Consider the following 25,941-nt stretch of genomic DNA (forward strand, 5'->3'; position numbering starts at 1 on the left):
TTTTTATTTGTTGTGTTTCACTCGCACTCACACATCATCGTACGTGCTCAACTGCTGTGCTGTCATGTTATCAAACGAATCAACCCTTAATGCGAACCCGGTTGTCTTGCTCTCCCCCTGCCACTCCCCCTCAACCCAACCGACCAGCACAGCGTCATCCGGCTGTTGCGTCGTTCCGTTTTGCGATTTGCGTGAGCCGTGAGCTTTGTCCGAGCTGCGCTGATGCTGGAGCGATCAGTAACGGATTGGACGCGTACGCGATCGTGCGAGTTGTGCGCACGTAACGAGGCGAGCGTGCACAATACACGGGAAGATCTCGATCGCGTAATTGAGTCAATCTGCTAAGTCGCGAGTGCGGGTGAAGCTTTGGCCCAAAACAGCGTATAAACATACGAAAGATAGTGTGGAAAGTGGAAGAGTTCTGAACGTGATCGCTAATCGCTTCTTTAAACAGAGCATCCTACAGTGTGTAGTACTTCTGCTTACATCCATTTTCTTTAAATGAGCATAATCTTCAATAAACAGGTCTTTTCCTGTGTGAGGGGTCTATTGTGATGGTGGAACGCACGGATGTCGCAAAGTTTGCTAGTGAAATTGACGCAATATAATCGTGTCCGCACTCGGGGGTAGTGATACTGCATTCTGAAGTGTCTTGCAGTTAGTGCGTGAGCTATACTAAGAGGCTGAATTTTGTAGTAGTGATTGGAATTAAACGCCTCCCGAGTGGAATCAATAATCACATAAAAGCCCTTTTCGATAATTCCTCTCTCTATCTATCTTTCTCTCTCCTTCCTATAAGCCAGTGTGTGTGTGAAGTGTTAAGCGTTCAAGCTCCCGGAAGCATCGAAGTAACGTCCAAAACCGGGTAGGTGGAACGGGTTGTTCTAAACCCCGTCAACCGTTTCTGTTTGCATTAGCTGCTGCTGCTGCAGTTGTTGTTGTTGTTGTTGTTGTTGTTGTTGTTGTTGTGGCGTACAGTGGCCGCGTCTAGCCAGCCAGCCGCTGATAACCATCAATTAGGGCTAATGCAAATTACACAGCGACACAGCGACGCAGCGAACCTGGAACAATGATTAATATGCAGCAATTACTGTCCACGGCCACGGCGGTGCGGTGCAGTGGCCGGCGGTCTGCAGTGGGCGTCGGTGGCGCACCGTTACGGCACGGTCCGGCGTCCGGTGGTCGGGTCGCCCACGTGGCCCTGCTGCTTGCGGCGGTGCTGATCGCGGTGTGCGGGTTCGGGTGGACCGAGGGCTACCTGGACGACCGGCAGCCGGTGTATCTGGAGGCGAAGATCGGCTCGTACGTGATACTGGACTGTCCGGTCGATTTCCCGCAGGACGAACCCATCCCGTACGTGCTGCACTGGAACAAGGATGTAAGTAATCCCCGGGCGGGGAGAGAGAGAAATTTACGATAAAAATTCAATTACGTTCCATGGTTCGGTTTTTTGGGGTGATGCTGGGGAGTGCATAAAGGAACCAGTACAAGATTCTACCGGTCTATCGAGAGGAAAAGTGGGTCGAACATGCACGATTCAATTTGTGTGATGTAAATTGCTTGTAAAACCCATAAACACCATCCCATCGGGCATTGTCCCTGATGATGTCCTTCATCCAATGACTTATAGGATGACTGATTTTTCCAGTGCAATAACAACTTCCAAGAGGGAAGGTACCTACCCCCAAGATGTACAAAATAATCAAACTGTCGGTTGACAAGAGGACACGCTCCCAGTGGCCGGTGCTCTACCGGATTGTTGTCGTGGAGTCGTGTCTTAAATGCGGCAAATGCATCTCACATCTAGCTTCCCCTGCCTCCCCTTTGGAGAGTATCATTTCATTGACCGTAAAGTTTAAGGTCAAATTTATTATTATTTGTTTTACGCAACAGTGTGTGCAGGCGCGAGCGCGCGCGCGCGCACTTGCTCTTGTTGGCCTCTCGCGCCGGGCGGTTCTATGATCTCTCCGGGTGCATCTATGATCCTCCACCGACATATGACGGTGACTGTGTGCTCTTTTCTAGAATGCACGCTTTTTTTTGCTTTTTTTCCATTTTCATTCATGTCTCATGCAACAGGAAGCGATGCCACAACCGCTGCAGCCCGCGGCTCGCAGTGGCTCGCGTTGACGGTTGACAGCGCGGCAAAACGTGACGTGCACGCGAACGCTTTGCAACATGCAATTTGGATTTTACAATCGGCGGAATGGGAAAAGGGTGGGGGATGGGTGTGAATGAAAGCAAAACCGGGAAAGATACGCAAACAAAAGGTCGGCCCTTGCTTCCCCTTTCCGTGCCAGCTTTCTCCGTTCCGCCCGAGGGCTCTTAATCATATTGGTGATCGTGAAAGCGCGGCGCTGATGGTTTTATGTGCTCGCTGCATTTTAGTACACAATCACACACACACACACACGCGCGTTCTACGTTGCGTGTCATGGGTGTTGAGAGGGGATGAGATAAAATTTTATGACGTTTTCATTTAGTGGCCACGCCACACCACCCTCAAACCCACCACCGGGAGCGGATTTTGGATAATCGGAAGGGCCCCCCTTTTAAGGGTGACACCAGCCACGGGTGGGTTTAATGCTGCCAAAAATGAATTGTTTTATCGGCGGATTATGTGGTACGAGCGCGGCAAATTAAATGCAAACAACCGCGGGAGGGGTGTTTTTTTCCTCTTTACTATAAAGGCAGTATCGATTTACTTTGTTTTGCAACGAACGAATGGATACTTTCGGCTCGAAAGCTTATCCGGCAATCATTACTGTTATGTGTACAAGAGATAAAATTGCATTTATCTCGTGGTATGATAAAAAGAAGAGAATGTTTTAGGGATTTTGTCCTAAGGCTATGAATATTTTATGAGGGTTTAGGATTACAGCAATATTTTTTAAACATTTGCAACCCATGACTCATACACATATTGTGGAATATTGAGTGGAATACGGAGTTAAACATAGGTCTAACAGGTTTCAGTTGATGAAAATCATTCCACAAAAGCTTTACAGCTTGATCATGGGACACGAATCCAATGCCAATCAATTTAAATCGATGAGCAGTTAAAATACTTTTTCAAGCTCTTAAACTGTCAAAAACGTATAACAATGTTTAAATTAAGTCTTTTCAGTGGAAACTTCGTTCAATTTCTCGTGTCACCTTCTGTTCGACCCTCCGTACCGAGTGCCGTGATCAGGCTGTTAATCCGACAAATAATATCATAAATAATACCATGGAAGATAATGATTCACTTCTACGAAGTATCATAATGCTTCCCATTATTTGTTGAATCGAATATTACGTGTATCATTAAAACAAATGATAAGGCAATAGCAATGCTCCAACACTACATGGAGATGCTTAGATCACAGCACATTCGAGACAAATCTTATCTGAATACTGTGCAAAGCTTGTTTTTTATTCCCGTTGTTAGACCTTTTAATCAAATGAAGTTAATGTAAATAAATTTGTTGTGTTGTGCATTTTGTATTATGTTCATTTCACAGAACTGCTTCAATCCAAACTAAGTATTGAATAACATTCATCCATTACGGGGAAATTCGAATTCGAATGCCGTACATTTCCTCCTTCGGCAAACCGAACAATCCATAAATTTAATGTTTCCTTTGTCTTTGTGCTTGATTGTGGAGTTTTTTGGATGATGGAGAATATTGATCAATAAATTGTGTTGATTTCTTACTCTTAATTGTAATGAAAAAACTCGTTTGTACGGAACAAATTATTATCATCGGCAAAACTGCTGCGAAACATAACCAAATACTTTTGAAATTCCATGAAGACAGTTAAACTTAAAACTGTGCAAAGTTTGTGGGCAATAGTATTCCAAATTAAACGACAGACCAAGGTCAAAAGATTCATTTGCATCACAGTTCAATCACATTTTAGGGGAGTCATTCGCTTAAAACGATCAAATAGTTTACATGGTGGCAGTATAGAGCAAACAAACACAACCGGCTATAGTCAGTCCTTGCTACGGGGAGTCGGTCCATTCTAGGTTTGAGCCCATTACGGGCATGTTATTGAGTCGTACGAGTTAATGACTGTACCACGGGACCACCTCCTAATCCCAAAATAATTATAAATAATAAAGCAGCCTTTGTTTCTCATTTTGACACATTTAATAAAGCCAGTAAATCGATCATAGTGAAAAATGTAGCATTAATTTAGTTTTTAAAGATGAATTTATCAAGAAGAAGTATTAACTATTTTTATAAAAATCAAAACCTGATTGTATATCCATCTTATTCTACTGATAATGCATTTAAAGACAGTTCTTCATTTATAATTGATGGATTTTATAGGAAAATAAATCACATGCAAAAAGAGTGAGTTGATATCGATCTACAATCTAGACTCAATCTAGAGATCTAGATCTAGAATCTAGTACAATATTTAATCTACAACGTTCAAGATGTATTTCAAAGGACTTTATCTCAACACTCAGAAATTCGAAAGACTGAATTCGTATCCCAGGGTACACCTCTTGTCGCACTACTAGAATCAATGATTGATCTTTGATGGATCGATTGTTTGATGTTTGCTGATGCTTCCTCACTATTGTATAAACAATATTCTAGAATAATCGAGAAATTCCATACATTTGCTTCACCGTACACGCCTGATGTACTCTAAATACAGAAGTAGATTTTTCTACAATATGATGTCCTTAGGTCTATCGAATAAATTTGCGTATCTTCTTGCAGTATACACAATTCCATTGAATGGCTAGCCCAAAGTGACATGACTACCGTTCCCCGATTCTAACCCAAACTATCCCCTCCTACTGAATTCGCATTCGCGCGCAGCAGCTGGACAATCAAGCTAGTGTTTATTTTCACTTGAAATTAACGAGCTTCCGTGCAGCTTATAAACATTTCAGCTCGCTTCAAAATCCGTCCCAATTCGAACGGGTTTCTACCGAGTCACGAGGGGTTTTGGCGATGCGCCTTCACTGTTTTCTTGCCATTAATACCAAACAAACAGATGGAAGGAAATAAACAATCGCTGGTACGCAAGTGATTACCCAATTTTCCGACCGCTGTCATGTTCTCTCTCTTTTGCTCACCCACGATACGGCCACGGGTTCAGAGCGACACAGACACACACACAGAGGGGCGGCCCAAGAGGCAGTCGTAGCCGGTCGGATCGTAATTAGCAAAAGCGCACGCGAGTCGCATTAATTTGCGCTCAAAACACTGGAAGCAAAAATCAATTCGCGAGCCCAGTTTCGCACAGTTTCGGACAGATTCCGGGAGCCGGTCGCTCCGGCTCTGTCCGGCTTCCGGCTACCGTCGAAGCCGCACGCAAACACAAAGAGCACATCGCAAGGGGGGTCGAACAGGGGAGAACAGTGTGTAGGAGTGCTGCGACCGAGATGGGAAAGCTGGTTTATGCAAATGCAAACGAGAAATCTTGTGCAAGCGGTTTAGGGTGTGGATCAGACCAGACCATACACGCGGCCAGCCGGACCGCAACCGTGCCGGACAGCACAACCGGTGACGAAAATGGATGGGGCGAATGGGTAATAATGGAAGAAATACACACGTACATTTGGGCGGGTACGGGTTCGGTATTGGGCCGTACTGTTTGCGCTTGACACTAATTGAAACTGTCACCGAATGTGGGCAAGCGGTGTGGCTTTTGTCACATGGGGTGGGGATAGTTTTTTTTTTTTGTGCTTTTTTTTTGCTTTCTGCGATAGTGGAGGGCATTGTGGGCGTTACATTGTTTCAGTTTTATTGCTCATTATTATGTTTTTTTTAGTATTAAATGACAGTTGTAGTAAGCCGCTTTGCATGTAATTATTGGTTGCTCCTATACAAATGCAGAGTAGAATGGTTTGATGTTTTTGAACCATTCACATTCATAGTATTCCAAAATACATGAGATTGTTAAATATAATATTAAAGCATGCTTATTGTTTGTTTTTGCTGAATCCCACTAAAATTTGCAACTAAAACAACATATTGATAAAAAGTGATTACATTTCACCTTTTTCTTAGTATTTCTATTGTTTGTATAATAGATTCGTTGATTTGCACAAAGCAGAATAGGGTTTCTTTCCTGACAAGTGGCACGGTTCTGGCCTGGCAAACTTGAGAAAAAGTTGTGTTTGTTTTCTCAACTCAACGTGTTTCTATTCCCTGATGCAGAACATCCACCTCTTCCAGCAATCGGCAAAATATGGCTCTCGAGCCGCATATGGTTTGTTGATTTCGAGATGGCGGCTCTTTATCCTTCATATATTTCATTGAACTTTCACACATTTTTTCTCATGGTCTATTTGATTCTTCACGTGGAACTCTAAGAACACTTTTGTAGAATATGGCCCTTTCGGTCGAAAAGCTTGCCGACCGCTGACCTAAGTATTACTACCCCTTAACCTCCCATCCCAGTATAGGTTGTTATGCTAAGCGAGCAAGTAGCGAGTGTGTATTATTGGAACATTCATCTATATGTGGTGTAGTGAATTGGTTTGAAAAAAAAAGCAAATAATATCAGGTAACTCCTCATAATTCCACACATTCGGAGCATAAAGTCCTTCTGAGAATCATCCTCTCCAAAGTGCCAGGAAAGGTTTTGTCAGATTTGGAAATGGTCCGTATTTCAGAGGCAAATGAGAGAACTGGTACCATAAAGGGCGATATAGTTCTAGTTTCGTGACAGGTTATTAGTGGTGAAATAGTGGATCAGCAATAACCGGTCGTCAGCCAGCATCTTTGCGCACAAATCAGCTTTCATCTTGTTGCCGGTGTTGACCTTTGACCCGAGGCAGGTGAAATCTTGGATGACTTCAAAAGTATGTTTTGCCTGTCCGTACATTATCATTAAGAAGATGAGCACTCGTTAGTGCCACACATAAATATGGCCTTTGTCTCGTTTATCTTTAATCCGAGGCTCTCTGTCACCTGCTTGATCGCTTTGTTGACCTTAGCTACATAGAAGAGCCTAAGACCCGTAATGCCAGAAAAGCAAAATAAACTTTCATTTCAACAGGTTTTTATTAAAGCCATAACCATTATTTTAGGCAGCTTTAAAGTTATTTCAACCGTTATTTCCGTACTTCGAATGTACTTTTATATTCTGACCAGAACTAAGGTATCTTACACCCATAACCTAAATCATCTTGACCATTTCTTTGTCCGTCTGCAGCAACATTCCCTTTCCGCAGGATTATATTGAGCGATTTTAAAGTGTTGCAATTTTGCCCCTTGCCGCACACCAGATCATCCCCAAAGTAAGCTACAATAACCTTGACATCCACTTTTCGGCTCGATCGCGTACCATTCCCCGAAACCCGAACCGACTCGAACTCGCCCAGCCTGCCAACCGACATGTACGCATATGTTCTCATCAGCTCCTGCCGGCAAAACTGGGCGACCGGCACAAGGGCAAGCGTTTGCAAACGGCTTACAGTCGGCTTAAATGATATTGTCAATAAATTCATTACCATTTCTAAGACAGCATGACCTTAATTCGATAATGAATGGGATGCTGCGGTCGGTACGCCATTTCGCAAACGACTCACGGGTGCAATGCTGAGTCGGTGTGTGTGTGTGTGTGTGTGTGCGTGTACGTATCTGTCTCCTAACATTGGTACGGGTTGGTTTTGCCAATTTAACCGGGATGAACACCATCGTTTAACGGCGCGCTCTGGCGTGGCCGCGGGTGCGTGTTCTGCCGACCGTCGGCGGGCCGGAACCGTTCCATTTCTGTTGTTCGCTGGCAATGGCAATTATCATTTCATTGGTGTCAGCGATGAAACGATGCCCCCGGTGGGACCGGGGTGAAACGTGACAGCAGGATAAGAACAGATGACTATCTTAACACCCAAGTTTGCTGTTTTGGCGAGGTCGTGGCAGGGACGGGCGGGCATTGCGTGCGATATTCGCTCGCGGAAGATTAGGTTCGGGTAGGGTGGGATTTCGTTCGTTTCAGCATGTTCTCATGCCATTTTTCGGTGCGAATGTTCAAATCGGCATTAATCATAATTCGTTGCTGGATTGGACCGCTTGAACGCGGCCTCAGTTTGATTGCTTTGGTAAGACATTCTTGTTAACGGCTTTCGGTGCGATTGTTCTGCTCTGACACTGCAATTAACAATTTGGCGTTGTTATGATTGCAAATGAATGTTTGCACAAGTGAGGGAGGAGTAGTTGGCGTTAGAGTTAAACTCATAAACGATTTCTTAAAACAAATTAAACAAACATTAATACGTTGCTTTCTCCTTCTGCAGAACAAACCTGTCTTTACTCTATACGATGGCGTGCTAAACGCTTACGAAACCTTCATCGGACGTGTGACGCTCCTCAACAACGACATACTCTACGGCAAAGCGTCCCTCAATCTGACCTCGATACGCGAAAGCGACAACGGTTGGTACGAGTGCAAAGTGATCTTCCCGAACCGTGTCCCGAACAAGCGCAACAATGGCACCTGGTTTCACATTTCCGTTCTAGGTAAGTAATACTACATTGAACGATACCGAAATTACATTAATTTTTCATCTCCAACACAGGCGGAACACTGTTGCGCATCCCACCCGTCAACCAGACCGTACTGGAAGGCGATCCAGCCTTTTTCCACTGCGTCGTCCAGAATCCGGAAACGATGTTCGTCGAGTGGTACAAGGACAATGTGTCGCTGCTGGAGTACTACGATCTGGCCCATCGTTCGATGATGGGACCGGACGGTAGTCTCACGATCAACCCGACGCAGATGAGCGATCTTGGGTTCTTTACCTGCGAGGTGCGCAACTCTGCCAACGATACCCAGTCAGCTAGTGCCTACTTGAACGTACAGTGTGAGTAGTAGAAATAGTAGTCTTTGTAGGCGACTATAGCTCACTGAATTAACTCATCATTTACCGTCTTAATGTCTTTAGATAAGGCAAAGGTAGTGTACGCACCGAAAGAGGTATACATTCCGTTTGGTGAGTCGGCCGTGCTGAACTGTCACTTCCGGTCCAATCCACCGTTGAAGAATTTGCGCTGGGAAAAGGACGGGTTCCTGTTCGATCCGTACAATGTGCAGGTAAGGTTTGAGGTGTCATCATTTGAACACAAGCGGTCATGGTATATGGTTTATAGCTCTATTAAGCTATGAAACAAAAGGGTTCAGTTTACCACAGCTTAACAACACACCATTAAATGCTACATGGTGTGAAATAATGTATTGAACACAGGGGTTGTAACGATGGCTTTATATCAATTGTTCATCCTTGAAATCACGGTAAACCACTTACAGGGTTTCCCACGATGTATTGGTCAGTTCCCATGATTTTTTGATCGTATCCCATAGATGTTTGGTTCGTTCCCATAATTTATTGGCATTTTACGATTGGATATCAATACAATCGGATCAAAAAATTCTGGGAAACGACCAAAAAATCGAGGGAACGCACCAAAATATATGGGAACCCACCAAAAAATTGATGGGAACCAACCAATACATTGTGGGAAACCCTGTATGGTGGATAAGGATTAAAATGTGTTGGTTCTTGACACAACCCTTTCTCTTCAGAGTCGGCTAAGGCATCGTTAATTTCTAAAAGCTTAACCTTAAGATTAATATAAAAACCTGAATAAACATACAGAGTTTGGGTTGAATTCTTGAAGTCTTGGCTGGACATTCATAAATTAAAGATGGAATCCTCTATATTAAGCGAACAGTCATACAATGTGTTTGTTAAATCGTGTTTCAATTCTTATTCCCTGTGGCATATCAAATGTGATTAATAATTTTTTAGCCTAAGTTTAGTTTAGTATGTAGTTTGAATATTTGGATTGTTTAACTCTAACACTACGAGTAATTTTGCACGATTTAAGCAAACAATAATTTTGTATGTGTTGATAAGCTATTTTATCAACATCAAAATGGTAAATGTGTAAGCAATTTCAGCATAAGCAAATAAATCAATTGCAACCGGTAGACCTCCTTGGGGAATTAAATGGGTTTGCTGTACATTATAGTTTTATGATAAAAAGTCTTTTTCAACCATATAATTGCATCATTTGTTTAATTGGGGAATATTACAAAAAGCTAACATTTTCTGCACATGTTTCTGCACATGAAAACGCTCAGACATTTAGGAACTTTCCGAGGAAAAGTTGAGCTTAAAGTAAAGTTCTATAATCCCTTTCCGTTACTACATTGCAGGGTGTATTCTACAACCGCAATGGAAGCCTCCAGTTTGACAAAGTGGACGACTCACACGCCGGCCGGTACTCCTGCACACCGTACAACGATCTCGGCACCGATGGACCCTCACCAATCATCAACGTGATCGTGCAAAGGCCACCGTTTTTCACCATCAAACCGAAGCTCGTGTACGTCACCAAGATGGGCGGTACGGTGCAGATGCACTGTGATGCACGGGATCGCGACGGTTATCACATTCCGCAGATAACGTGGATTAAGGTAGGATGCAGAGAAGAATGTAAAAAAAGTGTTTGAAACTCACCTTTGATTGTTGTGTTTGGTTGTGCCGTTTAGAAAGATGGTAGCCTGCTGCCGTACGGTCGATTCTCCGTGAACGGAGGCAACATAACGATCGAGGACATCGTCGAGTCCGATCGGGGAATCTACGGCTGTCAGGCGACGAACGAGGCGGCCACCGTGACGGCCGATGCAGAGATTATGATTGAAAACGTGTCCCCGCGGGCACCGTACAATCTGACCGGCAACAGTACGGACACCTCGATCACGATCCGCTGGGCACCGGGCTATATTCGCCAGTATCTGGAGTACATCATCTGGTACCGGTTAGCGGAAGCGCCCGAGTGGCGAACGCTCAAGGTAAACGATAAGCATGTCCTCGAGGCAACGATCACCAACCTGCAGCCAGCACGGGAGTACGAGTTCATGGTGCTATGCCAGGACAACTACGGTGATGGAATGTTTAGCAAAGCGTTCCGTTACTTTACCAAACGTGAGTATCTGAAAAGGAGCATTCGTTGGAAAATATCTTTTCAACAAACTTGTTGCGATTTTTGCTTTGCTCCTTGCAGCGACTGAGTTTGAGCAACCGGAAAATGGACTGCAAGATGCACTGCTCCAGTTCAGCCAGATCGGATCGCCGAGAAACTTTTACGTGCGCAAAGAGCAGGACAACTTTGTGGCCCGCTGGGAACCGCCGGAGCTCGGGCTGGATCAGCTTCGCTTCTACATTCTGCGCTGGTGGATCGAACCACAGCACAAGCTGCACGGTAGTGCAGAAACGTCCGAGACGCATTATATACGTAAGCGACTAACTTATACGTAGTAACTCGTGCACTTTAATTGACTCATCAATCGCTGGCATTGTGTTTTTTGTTCACAGTCGAGCAGCTCGATGAAGATGAATTGTACACGTTCCAGGTGTTTGCTCTGTCGACCACCAACTACACCAGTGGCAGCAATGAGTACGAGCTGTACGTCTACCCTTACCGGCGTGTCAAGGTGATGACGGTCAGCGGCGTGCTGATACTGCTGTTCTGTCTCGCCGTCATCAGCACGTTGCTCTACATGAAGCGGAAACGAATTCGGCAGCTGCGTGAAGCGGAAAATATGAAAATATAAGTCATAGAAACGACCCCAACCATTACATACATCCGTTGAAAAGAACAAAAACACTTACGCGTCAACTCTTTCACACACATACACACACACATCTCCACCATACAGCCGCATGTTAAGCAATGTCGTCCAGGGATTCGTCTCCATGGCCATGTGACCGTTGTAGTCCTTTTTTCGATACTGACCTGCCGAAAGTTCCAGCTGCCCCGTTTCGGAAGTAGTGTGTAGTGTTCGTTTGTAGTAGATATTATCGTTTTAGCATAGCGGAATATAATATGATAGGAAAATACGAAGAAAAAAAAAACAATATGAAGCACCAGGAGAACATATATTAATAAAAGTGTTAATCGTTGAACGTTGAGGTACTGCGTGTGTTTTCGCCAGCGGAAAACTAAGTTGATGCATTGGATGCAAAGCAGTTGAAATCATACTCAAAAAAAAAAAAAAAAGAGGAGACAGGTGCTATTGGAAAGCAGTAGGACGGTTTTGTTTATCTTTAGTGCGAAACAATGAGATCTTGTCATTAACTAATAATAAACGAATTAAACATAAGAAAAAGGATTGCCATTTGTGTGTTTCCGTTTTGTTCACAGGTTTTTTTTTCACGACTGTCGAAGCAAATAAAGTTCGTCGAGCAAGAATATTATTTCAAATAGACTATGACATACTTTATATCGCCTTCTGAATTAAGGTACTCTTTTTTCAAAGGAATTTCTGTTTTATTCTTATATAATTAGCAACGAAATGGCGAGAAATGTTAGATACAAACTACTCATTTTTAATATATTTTTTTTAATTTAATTATAAGTTCCTGTAAACTATCTTGCTTGACTTCATTGTCTAGCAATAATCAGAAAGCTGTATGTAAGTTTCAACAGTGTAGGACGAGAACCCCATCCGAAACGGCTGTAACGCAACGCAGTAACATGAAATTTTACCAGAAGTAGTATACAAAAATTAATGCGGCTTTGTTGGGTAATATTTAATCAAATATAAAGTTTGCTAATTGTTCTTATAGATTTAAACAAAAAATCATCATTAACAACTGCTTTAGTAATATTAGCGAGCTAATTAAATCCTACCAAAAGACTCCAAATTATAATTATTCTACAAACTACTTGAACACCGATTACCCTTTACCAAAGCCGCTGTGATTCCGGGAACCTAATAAATCCGCTTTCGAGGCAAGAGTCCTTGGGAACTTGCGCCACTGGTTTGTACGCCGGGGACGCTTTTCTAAGCCAAATATGTGTTTGATCTTGCTCTATGGCATGAGAACAAAGCGCCATAGCACGCTTTGATGTAAGGCACCATCTTGCCTATGATACAGGAATAATTAATTAAACGCGCAAAGAGACAAGGATTCGCTAGCACGAAATAGGGTACATTGCAATAGAAGATTAGAGCATTGTAGTAGTAATTAGAGTTCGTATAAAGCAATGATAACATTCACATAGGTTCCAGCTTTTGTATGATTTCAATAATAAAAAATCAGCTTCCTTCTCGTACGAAGTCCGTGTAAATAATCTGTCATACAGGCCACTCCGGTCTATCATCAGCTCAAGTCCCCCCCCCCCTGAGGGATGCGTTCATCACCAGCAAAGAATGAATATTAGCTACCCATAATGGGGCTGACTTTAGAACAAAAAAATAAGTAAAAGCTTTACGTTACATGGTTCTAAAGGAACCTGCGATGCTACCGCACACAGGACCCCATTGGAGAATTTTAATCAATTATTCAAACCCGGCGAATAAACGACCGGTATTTCGAGCCCTGTGTGAGTGTGTGTGTGCTGATTCCTGCTGTGGGGCCCCCTGTAACCGAAACCATTCTCATACAGCATCATCCACAGGCGGCAAGCGACGACGACGACGACGTACGTATGTGTACGCTCCACAATGCTCCTGAGACTGCCAATGATGGCAAAGAGGAGGCCAATGATGTTGCTGACGCTGATGATGATGCTGATGATGATGCTTATGTTAATGCAGTGTAGCACAATGAAACAGAGCAAAATAAACTAATGGTAGCAAAATTGAGTTCACTATGTTCGTGGAACGCTTCCTGTAAGGAAACGGTGGAGTGTAATATGCCCCGCACAAGCATGACACAAAAGGGCTTTGAAAGAGCTTTCGGGAAAAGCTTCGACCTGAACATCGCCACATGACGGGCATTGATAATTTATAACCAAGGTTATACTGTTAACAGCACAATACTGCTAGCCACTTTACGGTGAAGCTGATTGGGAAGTGGGAAAATGGGGGGGCGAATGTAATGGAAGAAATTGAACGGGCGAACATGGCCGATGTTTCAACAGGCGTCGTATAGGATAAGGATGTGGGGAGTGAATTTGACAAAGAATGTGATACATTTTTGCATTTAATTTTGTTAAAATAGTAATGGTATTATTACGGCAGCACCTATCATTTCAACATAAAAATATTCAATTCTACCTTTATCAAAGGTTCCTTTTTTCACAACCTCTCGATGATGAAAATTATGATCTCCTTTGTCCTCGTACGCCGAGCCTACCAGCTACCCCTTGTGCACTTTTTTCTCCCTTCGCTACGCGCAACAGCAGGATCAACTTTCGACGAACTCGTGTAATATCACGCCCTGCTGCAGCCAAGCCCCGAACGGAGCTTTTCAAAACAGCTGGCAGCACCCGGCACGAGACAATGCCGCGTGCCAATGGTGGGGTGAAAGCATGCATGCATCACCGTGTATTGTTTGTCATTGGTCTCACTTTTCACATTGCACAGCAGGTGCAGAAGCGCGTTGTACGACTGCCAAATGCGCCGACGACGACAAGGCTGATGATTGCGGACCGCTTGGTTAGCGTTATGAGTGATTGTGGATTCGTGTAATGCTCTCTTTTACCTGTATGTGTATTTTTTGTTCTTGCTTTTCCGTACTCGTCAATGTAATTTATGCCATCCGAGCGACCATGTGGTAGAACCCGGGAGCGCATACACAAAGGGCAATACACGCGGCAGTGCTTACACGAACCACATGCTTTGGCAGGAGTTGTGAGAAGCATCCTATAGTTGTGACGTTATTCCTACATTCTCGGTGTGCTTTATAATGAGCAATCAGTACGATTGAAATGAAATGTTGGCACGAGTGTGTGTGTGTGCTTTGTGAAGCGATTCTGTGTATGCTGTAATACAATGAAAGTTTGCGTAATGAGGTGTTGCTCTGTCATGCGGCTATGCTTTGTCCCGGGATCGTCGTAGCAGCCATGCTTGATGCAACTAGATTAAATTGTAATTACAATTTTGCATGTACAAATAATAGTAACAACACCATAAGAGAGCATAGAAATCGAAGCAAAACTGGAAATTCATGTTCCTAGGAGTTGAAAAATATCCCATAACTAGATTTTGTTGATGATCCAAGTAATTACATCCTTTTGTAAAACTGTATACAAAACATCATATTCTTGATTCATGAGCCTCAAATTATCATTACAGTTTTTCAATATCATTAAGCGCAAAATCATTAAACTGAGTAATCGTTGTTACAGTTCCAAAAAGGCATTTGATCATAGATAATTCATACATTAATAAATTCTGAATGGAAAAGAAGATTCTGTGGCGATGTATAGTAGTCACGTCATACATTTGTTAACAGCATGACAGTCGTGGATTCCAACTAAGAATGGATCAAGTCCTCTATAGGCTTGATTGACTGTCCAACTATGGTAAAATAAATAAATCAAAAATAGCCATTCAAGGTAATTAAGGCCTTAAATAGACCTAGACCTATTACGGTTGTTGCGCCCATCAAGAAGAAGAAAGAGAAGAAGAAGAATCATAAGAAGCAGAAGAAGAAGAAGAAGAAGAAGAAGAAGAAGAAGAAGAAGAAGAGTAAGAAGAAGAAGAGTAAGAAGTAGAAGAAGAAGAAGATAAAGAGGAGAAGAAGAAGGAGAAGAAGACATATGTTTCAATAATGACTCTTCTATGGTTGAATTTATTAAGATAAAGAATTTAATTAATTATTATTACGAACTTTTCAATATATCTAATCTGATAAAAATATTTCTAGTACCGACAATCACATTGAGTTGACGATCAGAAAGCTGGCGGAGATATTAGCTTCCTAAAGGTTTTTCTGATAGCATTCCTTTGCTTCTGGAACGGTTTAAAAACAGCTTCTGTACAATACATAAATTCAAACAGTACTGTACTGTTTGAATTTATTTTGCAAAATGTTTGAGAAGTTGTTCTGTATGTATATTTTCCTAGACTTAAATAAATTTACCCGTTACAATGAATATGCCCCAGCTCATATCGCATACGTCATGCACTATCAACCGCTTCTGTTCAAAAATTGAAAATCATTTTTTTCTTTCTTCAACGACAATGAGTCTTGATAACAAAAGTTGTACCAAAGGAACAAACTAGTTGATGCACTTTTCTAATAGTTGCTAACCAGTTAAGAAAAGCTTTCCATTCGATGGCTAAAGTGGCGCACAAAACGTTTGACTTTGGGTCCGCCAATGGCTTCATTACCATTACAAAGGCTAAGCCATGGCACGGCACGGGATGGAAACCGGATGGCGACTGTTTGCCACGATTGCCATTTGTACCGGGGCTAGCCGGGCTGAAGTCGTACAGAAGTAAAGGAAAAACGCCAAACGCATCCTTCCACGTGTGTTGGCATGGAGGGGCGGATGGGCAGACAGGGGGGGGGGGGGGGGGTAAGCAACAACTTCGAGACGGTCCAAAGTTTCATCCACGTAGGCCGCGCTAACGCTGCAGCGCGCAGGAAGGAGCCCGTCTGGCCCGCGCGTATTATTGTTCACACACAGCACACAGATACAGCTACAGCATACAGTGCGCGCACAAAAAGTTACCCGTGCATTATGAAGTTTAGGGGTTGTGCGCGAGAGCCCGAAGCAAACGGAATAAGTTTGCTCGCGCTAAGAATGTGCAAAAATGATCATGAAGGGAGGGGACGGGGCAGAAAAGAACACAATATGAGAAAACAAGTTACAAAGTACGGCGAGAGCAGCAACCCGGAAGTGTGGAAAAGCGGAAAAAGAACGGGCGGCGGAATGGGCAAAGTGAATCAAACGACCCAAACGCTCGGGTTTGGATAGGGAAGGACCCGGGGAAAAAAAACTCCTCAGTGGGCGACTGCTGATAACACGGGGTAAGCGAATTTCGGCCCGAACGCTACACAGTACAGCCACGCGAAGCACACAAGGAACTTACTTCCCGCATTCGCATTCGAACAATAAATTCGCGTATGGAGCGCTTCATGCATGCCCGGGCGGAAGGATGGCAACAGGCGGGATAAAGAAGAAACAGCCACTTCCTGCAAAACTCTTTTGCCGCGGTGTGTGTGTGTGTGTGTGTGTTTGTGCGCGCTTCATGAAGGGTGGGAAGGTACAGGGAAAATCCACCAACCTTGATACAGTTGCTCGCTTTCGAGCTCTCCTTCCCATTTTCTGTCTCTCCTACTCCAAACAGCACAAACCGACACGGCACAGGCTAACAAGTTGAACCGGGACCCAAAAGTGAACCAGTGGCTGAGTTTTATAGGTAAAATTTGGACAGGAAGGTTGGGGGAGAAACAAGCAGTAAAGAGCCTAGCCAAAAGGGTGCATAAAAGAATGAAATAAAATAAAGCACCTTTATCCTCACGACCTCATCCCCCAAACCGTCCCAGTTTTGTTGGTTTGTTTTGTTGGTCCTCACTTTGTCGACAGAGCGCGCGACCAGGCAAAAGAATGTTAGAAGAACAATGAGGGCAATAATACAAAAAAAAGTATACACATCATAGCAGCCGCCTGAACGGTGGCCCGTTACTAGGCAAAAGCAGGGAGGCTGGAGCTTGCATTTGCTCCACAAATCTACACACACACCGTGAGAAAGCGAGAGAGGAACCATGTTGCCATGTGAAGAATATTTAGATTCGCATTGTTACCCTCGCATGCAGCTGGTGGGCGGCGGATGTTGCCAGCTTTTCGGTGCAATTTTCGCCCGATTCTGTTTGCTTGCTTGCAATTTGTTGTTAGTAAAGAAAAAATGTTTCCATGTGCAACTTTGTGCTGTTGCAACTGTTTTTTTTTTTTTTTTTGGTTAGTGGTTTTTTGTTGTTGTCGATGTTTCTTTTAGACAGAGGAAATGCATCATTTTGCATTTATTGAGCTGTCAAATAAAATGTTCTTTCTTTAGTTCTTTAGTTCTTTTATTTCCATTTTTAAATTTCATTAGTAAGTACAACAGTTTGAAATCTGACGCGATAATGGGTACGAAACTATGTTCTCTCCTCATTGAATTCTAATCTTAATGGCAATCTTGGCCGGAAGGACTTAGAAGATTTAAGCTAACAAAAGCTAAATTAAGGAACAATTTGGTTAAGGGGAAAAAATATAATTAAAATTGAAAACCCCTTGGCTGAATACTAGACTTATACTAATTTTTGCTGCTTATGATACTATGTACAGGCCTTAACATAAAAATAAAAGTAATAATAGTAATTGTAAACCTTTTACATTTTTAATAATTTAGTAATTACATTTTTAGTAATTACATTTTTAAGAGTTCAATTCTCTTAGTATTTGCAGTGGGCTAGTTGTGCACTTAGCGTTATAATTTGATTTCAACCTGGCTAATATTTCCACTATTGTGGGAATGTTACATTCGATGTGTAATGCAGCTGTGTTGTACCACCGAGGGACTCTAAGGATAGCTTTCAAAAATTTGTTTTGGGCTCTTTGTAGTTTTAATTTGTGTGACTGGGCACAATTTGACCAAATGGGTGAGGCGTATGTCATAATAGGTCTAACACATGCTTTGTACAATAGCATTTTGTTTTCGAAATTTAATTTCGATTTCCTGTTAAGAAAACTGTACAGAATTCTAAATAGTTTTTCACATTTTACAGTAACATTTTCTGTATGATATCCGTATGTCAGTCGTTTACCTAGTATTAGTCCTAGGTATTTAGTCTGATTTTTCCAAGGAATGTCACAATCGTTAATTGTAAGTTTAGTACTTGGAAGCTTCCGAGCACAGGTATACCTAGTGAAGAAGATAGCTTCAGATTTGTTTCCATTTAATATAAGTTTCCATTTTGTGCAGTATTTACTGTATTTTTTCAGAGCAGTATTTAAATTTCTAATTATTGTTTTTGGACTTTTTGCTGAGGATGAAAACGCAACATCGTCAGCATAAAAGAATTGCTCACAGCTCTTCATGTGGGGTATGTCTGAGGTATATATATTAAACAGTAAAGGCGACAGAACGCTGCCTTGAGGAACACCTGCCTTTGGCGTATATGTGTTAGATGTACTGTTTAAAATATGTACTTTGTTTTGGCGATTTGAAATGAACGAATTTACTATATTGATTAAGTAGCTGGGAAAATTTAGTTTGATGAGTTTGGAAAGTAAACCTTGATGCCAGATGGAGTCAAATGCTTTCTCAGTATCAAGAAGAACTAAGCCGGTTGATTTTCTATTACATCTGTTATGTACGATATTGTTTGTTAATCTATGGAGTTGGTGTGTGGTAGAAAGAGAGGGACGAAAACCAAATTGACTTTTCGGGATTATGTTGTTGTTGAATGTATGGAGTGCCATTCGGCTTTCTAACAATTTTTCGAATATTTTACCTAGGCAACTAAGAAGGCTAATCGGTCGGTAGCTTTCTGGTTGACTGTGATCCTTGCCTGGTTTGGGTATCGCGATAACTTTAGCTATTTTCCATGCATTAGGAAAGTAGCCAAGTTTTAAGTAACCATTGAGAATGGTATTTAGATATATAATGGCTTTTGGAGGTAACTTTTGAGTGTGCAGTTATTTATGTTGTCAATACCAGATGATTTTTTCGGTTTGAATCTTTTAAGAATTTGTGTAATATCTTTTGGTTTGAATAGGTTATTTTGTATAAGTTCTTGATTTATATTGGGAAAGTTTTTAACGGTTTTTTTCACTTGACGTTCGGTTGGGCTTGTAAAATTTGCTGTTACTGTGTGTGCAGACTCAAAAACATCTTTCAGTGCTTTGCATTTTTCGTTTGACGTTATGAGCGTTTTATAGAAAGGCATTTTTACATTTATATTTACAAACAGCACTGTTAGCACTGGCTCCTTCTGTTAGCTCTGGCTAGCAAATATGTAAGTTTTTTTTTAAATTTATTTTATGAATTCAACGCATTTTTTAATCGACATATTTAAAAAAAGGATCACGGGGTGTATGATAGCGTTTGCTTGAACTAAATTTAACACAAAATAAAGAGGAAAACAATCATGTATAAACATAAAGTTTAATGAATTTTCATGAACTTGCTAATATGAACCCATCAACGGGATGGTTGCAATTATCATGACCTATTCCTATTTTCACATTGTTTGCTTCACTTCAACTACTCCAGAACAGTTCCCTCGATGTTGTTTTTTCATACTTTTAATTCCTTCTTTTCCCGCATTGCTCATTTACCCGCTGCGGAAACAAAACGGTCCTAAAACAAAAAAAAAACTGGCCTGCAGCGAAAAGCTGTCTTTTCAGCGGAACCGTTTGCAGTTGGTATTATCAATTTCCTTCACGTTTTGGGGATTACCAACCGATGCAAAGAGCAGCTCGGATAGTAGGCAAAAACACACAGACACACAAAACAAATGTACAAAACATCTGCATCCTTTCTCTACACCAGCAGCAGCACCGAGCAGCAAACCGACTGGGCTGTGGACATTTCGTGGCAGTTAAAAACAATAGACCAAAGCCAAAGTAGAGCAGAAACGGCCAACTACAATGTTTGGTCCGGTACGATTGCTGGCCTGCGGTACGGCCAGCGCACAAACTAGCCGAGCATACGGTGAATAGTAAAACCGGTGGCCAGAGCTGGGGCAATCGGTACGATGCCGGTCCATTATTTATGTTTGCTATTGTTCTTTGCACCAAACGCACCAAACACAAGCGGGTCGGTTTTACAGTTTGGCGGGTTGTTTTTGTGTGAGTTACAACCAAAATTTTGCCAAACAGATACTGTTGTGCCGGGCAGGAGGGTCGGTTGCACGGGAAGTGGGTGATAAATATATCTATGGCGAACACTTTTAATGGTATCCTTTTTATCCCGGACTGTATTCATTTGGCCTGGCGCGCAAAAAGCTGCCAATTAAGCGTCACATTTTGGGACGAAATGCCGTCCGAAGGAAGATTAATTTGAGGGATTAATTTCTCACTGCACCCGTGTTTCGGCAGCAGTGCATTCCCAACCCGCTCGTTGTCTCATTTTGATGTAACTGCCGCATGGGGGCTGGTTGGATGTGTTCGCTTGCCGTTCGAAAAATCATTTATTTTACATGCGGTGACGTGGCGCAATTGGTGGGGCAGGGCGCTTACTGGATTGAAAACTGTTTCTACATACAGTAAATCGTACCGGGAAGTTGTAATCAATTGCTTTACGGCGTGGATTTTGGGTGATTGATTTTTCAATACTGCTACATCATTTACACAAGCGATTGAAAAATGCTGCGTCTGCTGCGGGATTGATTGCCATTAATCAATCGATCGAGAGCGGTATTGTGTTGTGTTGCAGAAAGGGTGATTTGGGAAAAATGCATACAATTTGAAAGCATTATTTATGGAATGTTGCGATGAATTTTCAATCGTTCAGTAACCTCTCAAGATGTATCAAGTAATATACCAAATGGAGTATGTATTATTATGTAACTAAAAAGAGCAACTACATTGAAAGGTTGTATGGGAAGATCTAAGATATAACATTATTAGACATGTAATGTAGCCCTTTTAACCTTCAGTGAGGAATGTGATAAAATACTAAAACGATTGCTTTAATAAAATGAACAAACATTGTTTATTTTTATGGGTTTATCTTCACCCGCACACACGCAACGTTCAGAACACTTTCAGTAAAAGTATTCCATGAGTCAGCAGACCAAATTTGACACCTCTATCAGTCGAACTCTAACCATAATGATTAAAAAAGTGAAGCAACTTCGTTTAGAAGCGGGTGCGCGCAAATAAATGCCCCCGGTAGCGTCGAGAACGGACAAACGGAAACTCCGTGCGGCAGTTTGTGAACGTCGTATAAGTTTCGAATGGTCGAAGTCCCTAACAACCAAAAAGCTTCAAAGGATACAAAACAGCGAAATAATAACAGACAAACATGAACAAACATATCAGGAAGCAGAAATCGCGTCCACTGGCTACGCAGCGGAAAACAGTGACGCCAATACTCATTGCGATCACTTTAGGCGAAATCGGGAGTAATTTAGATATAACAGCCTATCAGATAACATGATGCAAAAGCTCTATTCCAACAATTTTGTCCCAAAATCTCAAGAAGAATTGGTGCGAATCAAGGTATATCTTAAAAACATGCCTACGCGTATCGCTTCGTCCGCCATGGCCGGAATTCCGGATAAGGTCGTAGATTTGTTTTTGCAAGTAAACTTTAATAATTTCTTCCCAAAAGATGTTTATGAAACGCAATTATCTGTCATGGTATTCTTTTTTTCTAGCGTCAACCGAAAAAAAGTCCACATTACTAAATGCAAACGTTAAATATCTCAATCCTTTTATCCTATAAATCCTAACAATTATTTATCGTTTCTCTGACTATACTCAGAGATTGGGTTGAATGTTTTAAATCATTTGCTAGTAATATTTACATTTTATATATACTTTAATCCATTCCTAAAAACAGCCACCATATTCAACGAAATTCTCAAATTGCATACAGTCAGGCTCTTACATATGCAGAGGACATATAGAATGTAATCTAAAAAATGTAAAAAGAGTTTTTTAGAAGATTTCATTTTGTTATGAAAAACGAATTATTTTTGTTAAAGCATAAGCTACAAGTGGTTATTAAAAATACTAAAAATAAAAAAATATGTCTTAAAAAAGTCATCAAAACCTGTACTTGTTCGTGTGCATTTTTTCTGAACTTTTTAAGTTTCTTCGATTAAATAAAAAAAGCTAAACAATGTAGTACACCCTTGACTTATTTTAAATGTAAGCTTTGTTCCTCTTACTCCATTTATTACAATGTTTTTTTTTTAATCTAAAAAATCAAGAACAAGAAATTGATTCTGATCGTGAAAAGCATTCTGTTGCCTTTCTATTCCATCACCAACTCTTGAGTAGTTTGCTTAAATTGAACAAAACCCTAAAAGCAAACATTGAAATGAAAGCTCTCCCACACATTAGCCAACCGACCGGACCAGCTGACCAGTAAGTGTAAAACTTTTCAATTAGTTTGCTAAATGTCCGAAACCCTCCCCGCCGCACAACAACAGTGCTGTTGGCTAAGTGCTCTCGATTAAATGTAAAATCAATAATCAATATTCGAGGTGCTAAAGAGGCAAAAAAAACTCTCCTGTATCTCGGTGGCAGGGGATAAGAAAACCCGATAAACGAAGCCAATAAAACAAAATCACTGTATTTAGAACGAACCAAAGCGCGAGCGAGCGGGAATGGTGGACAATGATACCGTACCGAATAGTTGGATGAAAAAAAAAATAGAAAAGGAAAATTGGAAAATACACACAAAAGCGCGTCAAATGCGCGGAACCAGTGTGGGGAGCTTTTCCCTTCCGTTGCGCAGCAACAGTGGTTGACGCAAGTGGCTGCCAGTTCTTGTGACTTGCAGGTCAAACTGCACTTAATGCCAGCTGTGTCCATCAACGGGAAGTTTAAACGAGAGCAAAAAGAAGCGTAAATGAGTGCCAATTAAGCGATTCCACCCACGTCCGTTTGATTAGTGCGAAAAGGGGGTCGAAAAGGAACGACGATTGAACGACAATCGGAGCAAATCTGCTGTGAAACAAGCGAGTTAAAATCCTTCAAACGAAGATTTTCTAAATAATGCTTCCTTTTGTTGGTGTGAAACAGTGTGTGCTTCTTTTAGAACAAATATTTTTTTTCTCGCGTTTATTGCATAGACGACGAACCTAATAGAAAGCATACGTTTTTTTTTTAAATAATTATTATTTTTTATTTTTTGGCGTTTCCAAACGCTTAACGAGCACGTGAAAAAAACCCATCCACATCCATTATCGTCACGGGATCGATGGAAGGGAATTGACTTAACGCCCCAGCATGTGCACCGGTTGACAGCACACTCAGGTGGCACACGCCTTTTCTCTCTCTCTCTCTCTCTATCTCTCTCTCTCTCTCTCTCTTAAGTCATCACAGAAAAAAAGAGATGTCAAACAGGAGAAGCGAACAGACGAGCAACCTCCACGAACGGCAGGGACACACGACGGGCTTATAAATTCTGGCAACATACAGTCAATTTATAAATTTTAATGAACCTCCTAGCCCGTTCCGTGCCACATGCCACGTGCTCGCAGCAGATCGTACATGGCGACACACGGCCAAACAAGTGCACACGGAGATACAAGAACACAGTGAACGAACGTACGATTCGCTCCTCTTTGCTCACCCCAACCGAGAGAGAGAGAGAGTGGGATGCCCTTTTTCAGGCCGGCACCCACAAAATCCTGCCAAAAGACTGCCAGACCAAAGCCCAAAGTAAACCCTTAAGGACGCGACATGACATAACCTCCGTGCGCAAAAGGTGGCTGGCACAAGTATCGAGTGTGTGGGCACACGTACGCGGCACGATACGGCCACCACCAGGTGCCCGCCGGTTGATAAATCCATCCAACTCCCTTCCTCCTCCCCGCACAAACCAAAAACTCCGGAAAACGCCAGGTAAAGAAACACGTGCAAATAGTATTCCTGTCGAGAGTTTAAACTTTTACGACAGTGTGCCGCCCCAGCCCAGCCCCCATAGCCTCCTTTCCAGCCGACCCCATCGTTAAGATGTTGCCGCGTTTGTCGTTGTTGTTTGTTTGCGAAGGAGTGTGCGGTTTCTTTGCCGAATGCCTTTTGCCACAGAAAGGCGGTGGACAGAAACGGGAGGGGAAAGCGGTGGTGCCGTCAACAAGTAACCGAATTTTATGATATTTTATCTGTTTCATTTAAGTACACTCACACACACACACATACATGCAAGAGGCCAGCATCCCTTCACACGCACTGGTGGAAAATTCGGAAGACGGCTGGGTGGTAACGGCCTACAACGTCGTTAGTTTTGTTTATCCTTTCACGCTTGCATAACCACGCGCCGTTCGTTGAACGTGAAGCTACGTAACCTCTACGCGAACTCTCCCCCCCCCCCCCCATTTATAAGCATGCCTGTGACAGTGTAAAGTCATCCGGACGAGCGCCCCAGGCCAAGTATGCCATGGCAAACTGGTACCTAGTTGTAATTTTCGTCACCTGCAAGCGTCATACCGTAGCCTTTCCTTTCGGCAGTTTATGGTTTTCAGAGCGGAGATGGGGAGGTTTTAACTTACCCGGGGTGGGGAGGTGGTCTCCAGATCAAAGCACAGCTGGCGTAATGTGGTGGAATGGGGTGAGAAACCATTCGGAGTAACACAAATTTGTTCCGTTCCGTTCTCACCAACCCAAACAGCAAACAAAAGGAGATGGTGGGTTGGCTTGGTAACAACGGCTTGGATTACTTGATTTTGGTTTTGTCAGGGCAAACAACGATACCCAATCGAATTGTGGTGTGGTTTGCTTTGGGTGAGCGCGCACCGTCCCCTGGAGCAGATTTATTAACCTGCTGTATATATGTTTGGGTTAAAGTGTGTGTGTGTGTGTGCTTTTGAGTCCGTTGCATTGGTCGGGGTGTTTGTTTTGTCTTGTCTTATGCCTATCGACCGAAGGCGGCATTTATGTTGTGAGCTTAGTATACGCTGGATAGGCGGAGGCTTCTCAATGCTTCAATCATCAAAAGGAATCTAATGCATTAGATCAACATCAGATCGGATTGTTTGTAAGAGATCTGAAATAGAAAGACTGCCTTGCTTGAATTGGTTTAAACTAATCCTTCCCAAATCAGTCATGTTTTTTGATGAACAAAAAAGGCAATTTTTATGATAAAAGCTAAATTAAGCTTTCAGAATATCATTAATAGATATGATATCAGTAACAAAAGTCGTGGAATTAAATTCTAATTGGAATTAAAGATCGAAAATAGAAGAAAACACTATTAGGACCTTCCTAGGTAGCTACCGATTTTCACCACCGAAATTAGAAAACATAATTGAAGTTGTTCCAGGACCACAAAACAAGGAAAGATCCCAGAACAACGAAACAAACACGACGAACGAGATCGGAATTGTGAAATAAACTAAGACCTGAACTGTGGAATAGATCGCACTCTGGGACGTTCCACAGTGCCAGAGCGTGGGATAGACACAGGGAGAAAGAAAAGAACAGCTATGGAATTCTACGAGGAGGAATTACGTATAGGAAATATAATAAAGGATAGCAGCAAATACCATCATGAACCTCAAAAGACCAGATCAGG

The 25,941-nt window shown here is 42.2% G+C and overlaps 1 protein-coding gene across 4 annotated transcripts; it reads left to right on the forward strand.

Moving 5' to 3' along the window:
* Window positions 1-241: 241 nt before the first annotated feature.
* LOC121596867 (protein borderless) lies at window positions 242-12,135 on the forward strand. Of its 4 annotated transcripts, none has more exons than XM_041922205.1 (9): window positions 242-465; window positions 800-1,378; window positions 8,255-8,477; window positions 8,537-8,821; window positions 8,903-9,051; window positions 10,177-10,437; window positions 10,513-10,948; window positions 11,028-11,258; window positions 11,339-12,135. In XM_041922205.1, exons 2-9 carry the CDS (start codon window positions 1,070-1,072, stop codon window positions 11,575-11,577), a joined length of 2,133 nt encoding a protein of 710 aa, XP_041778139.1. In that variant the 5' UTR covers window positions 242-465; window positions 800-1,069; the 3' UTR covers window positions 11,578-12,135. The 4 variants fall into 4 exon arrangements, with proteins under 4 accessions (XP_041778139.1, XP_041778138.1, XP_041778137.1 ...); XM_041922204.1 differs by having other exon boundaries at window positions 804-1,378; XM_041922206.1 differs by having other exon boundaries at window positions 247-324; window positions 804-1,378.
* Window positions 12,136-25,941: the final 13,806 nt, after the last annotated feature.

The sequence above is a fragment of the Anopheles merus genome, chromosome 3R (genome assembly GCF_017562075.2).
Source record: "Anopheles merus strain MAF chromosome 3R, AmerM5.1, whole genome shotgun sequence".
In the NCBI taxonomy this organism is placed as follows: Eukaryota; Metazoa; Arthropoda; class Insecta; order Diptera; family Culicidae; genus Anopheles; species Anopheles merus.

Excerpts from the sequence above, each read along its gene's own strand:
- LOC121596867 (XM_041922203.1), top strand. The coding sequence starts at position 1,070 with ATGATTAATATGCAGCAATTACTGTCCACGGCCACGGCGGTGCGGTGC. Across the intron at positions 9,052-10,176 it reads TCGATCCGTACAATGTGCAG|GGTGTATTCTACAACCGCAA; the intron begins GTAAGGTTTGAG and ends ACTACATTGCAG. Across the intron at positions 11,259-11,338 it reads GTCCGAGACGCATTATATAC|TCGAGCAGCTCGATGAAGAT; the intron begins GTAAGCGACTAA and ends TTTTGTTCACAG.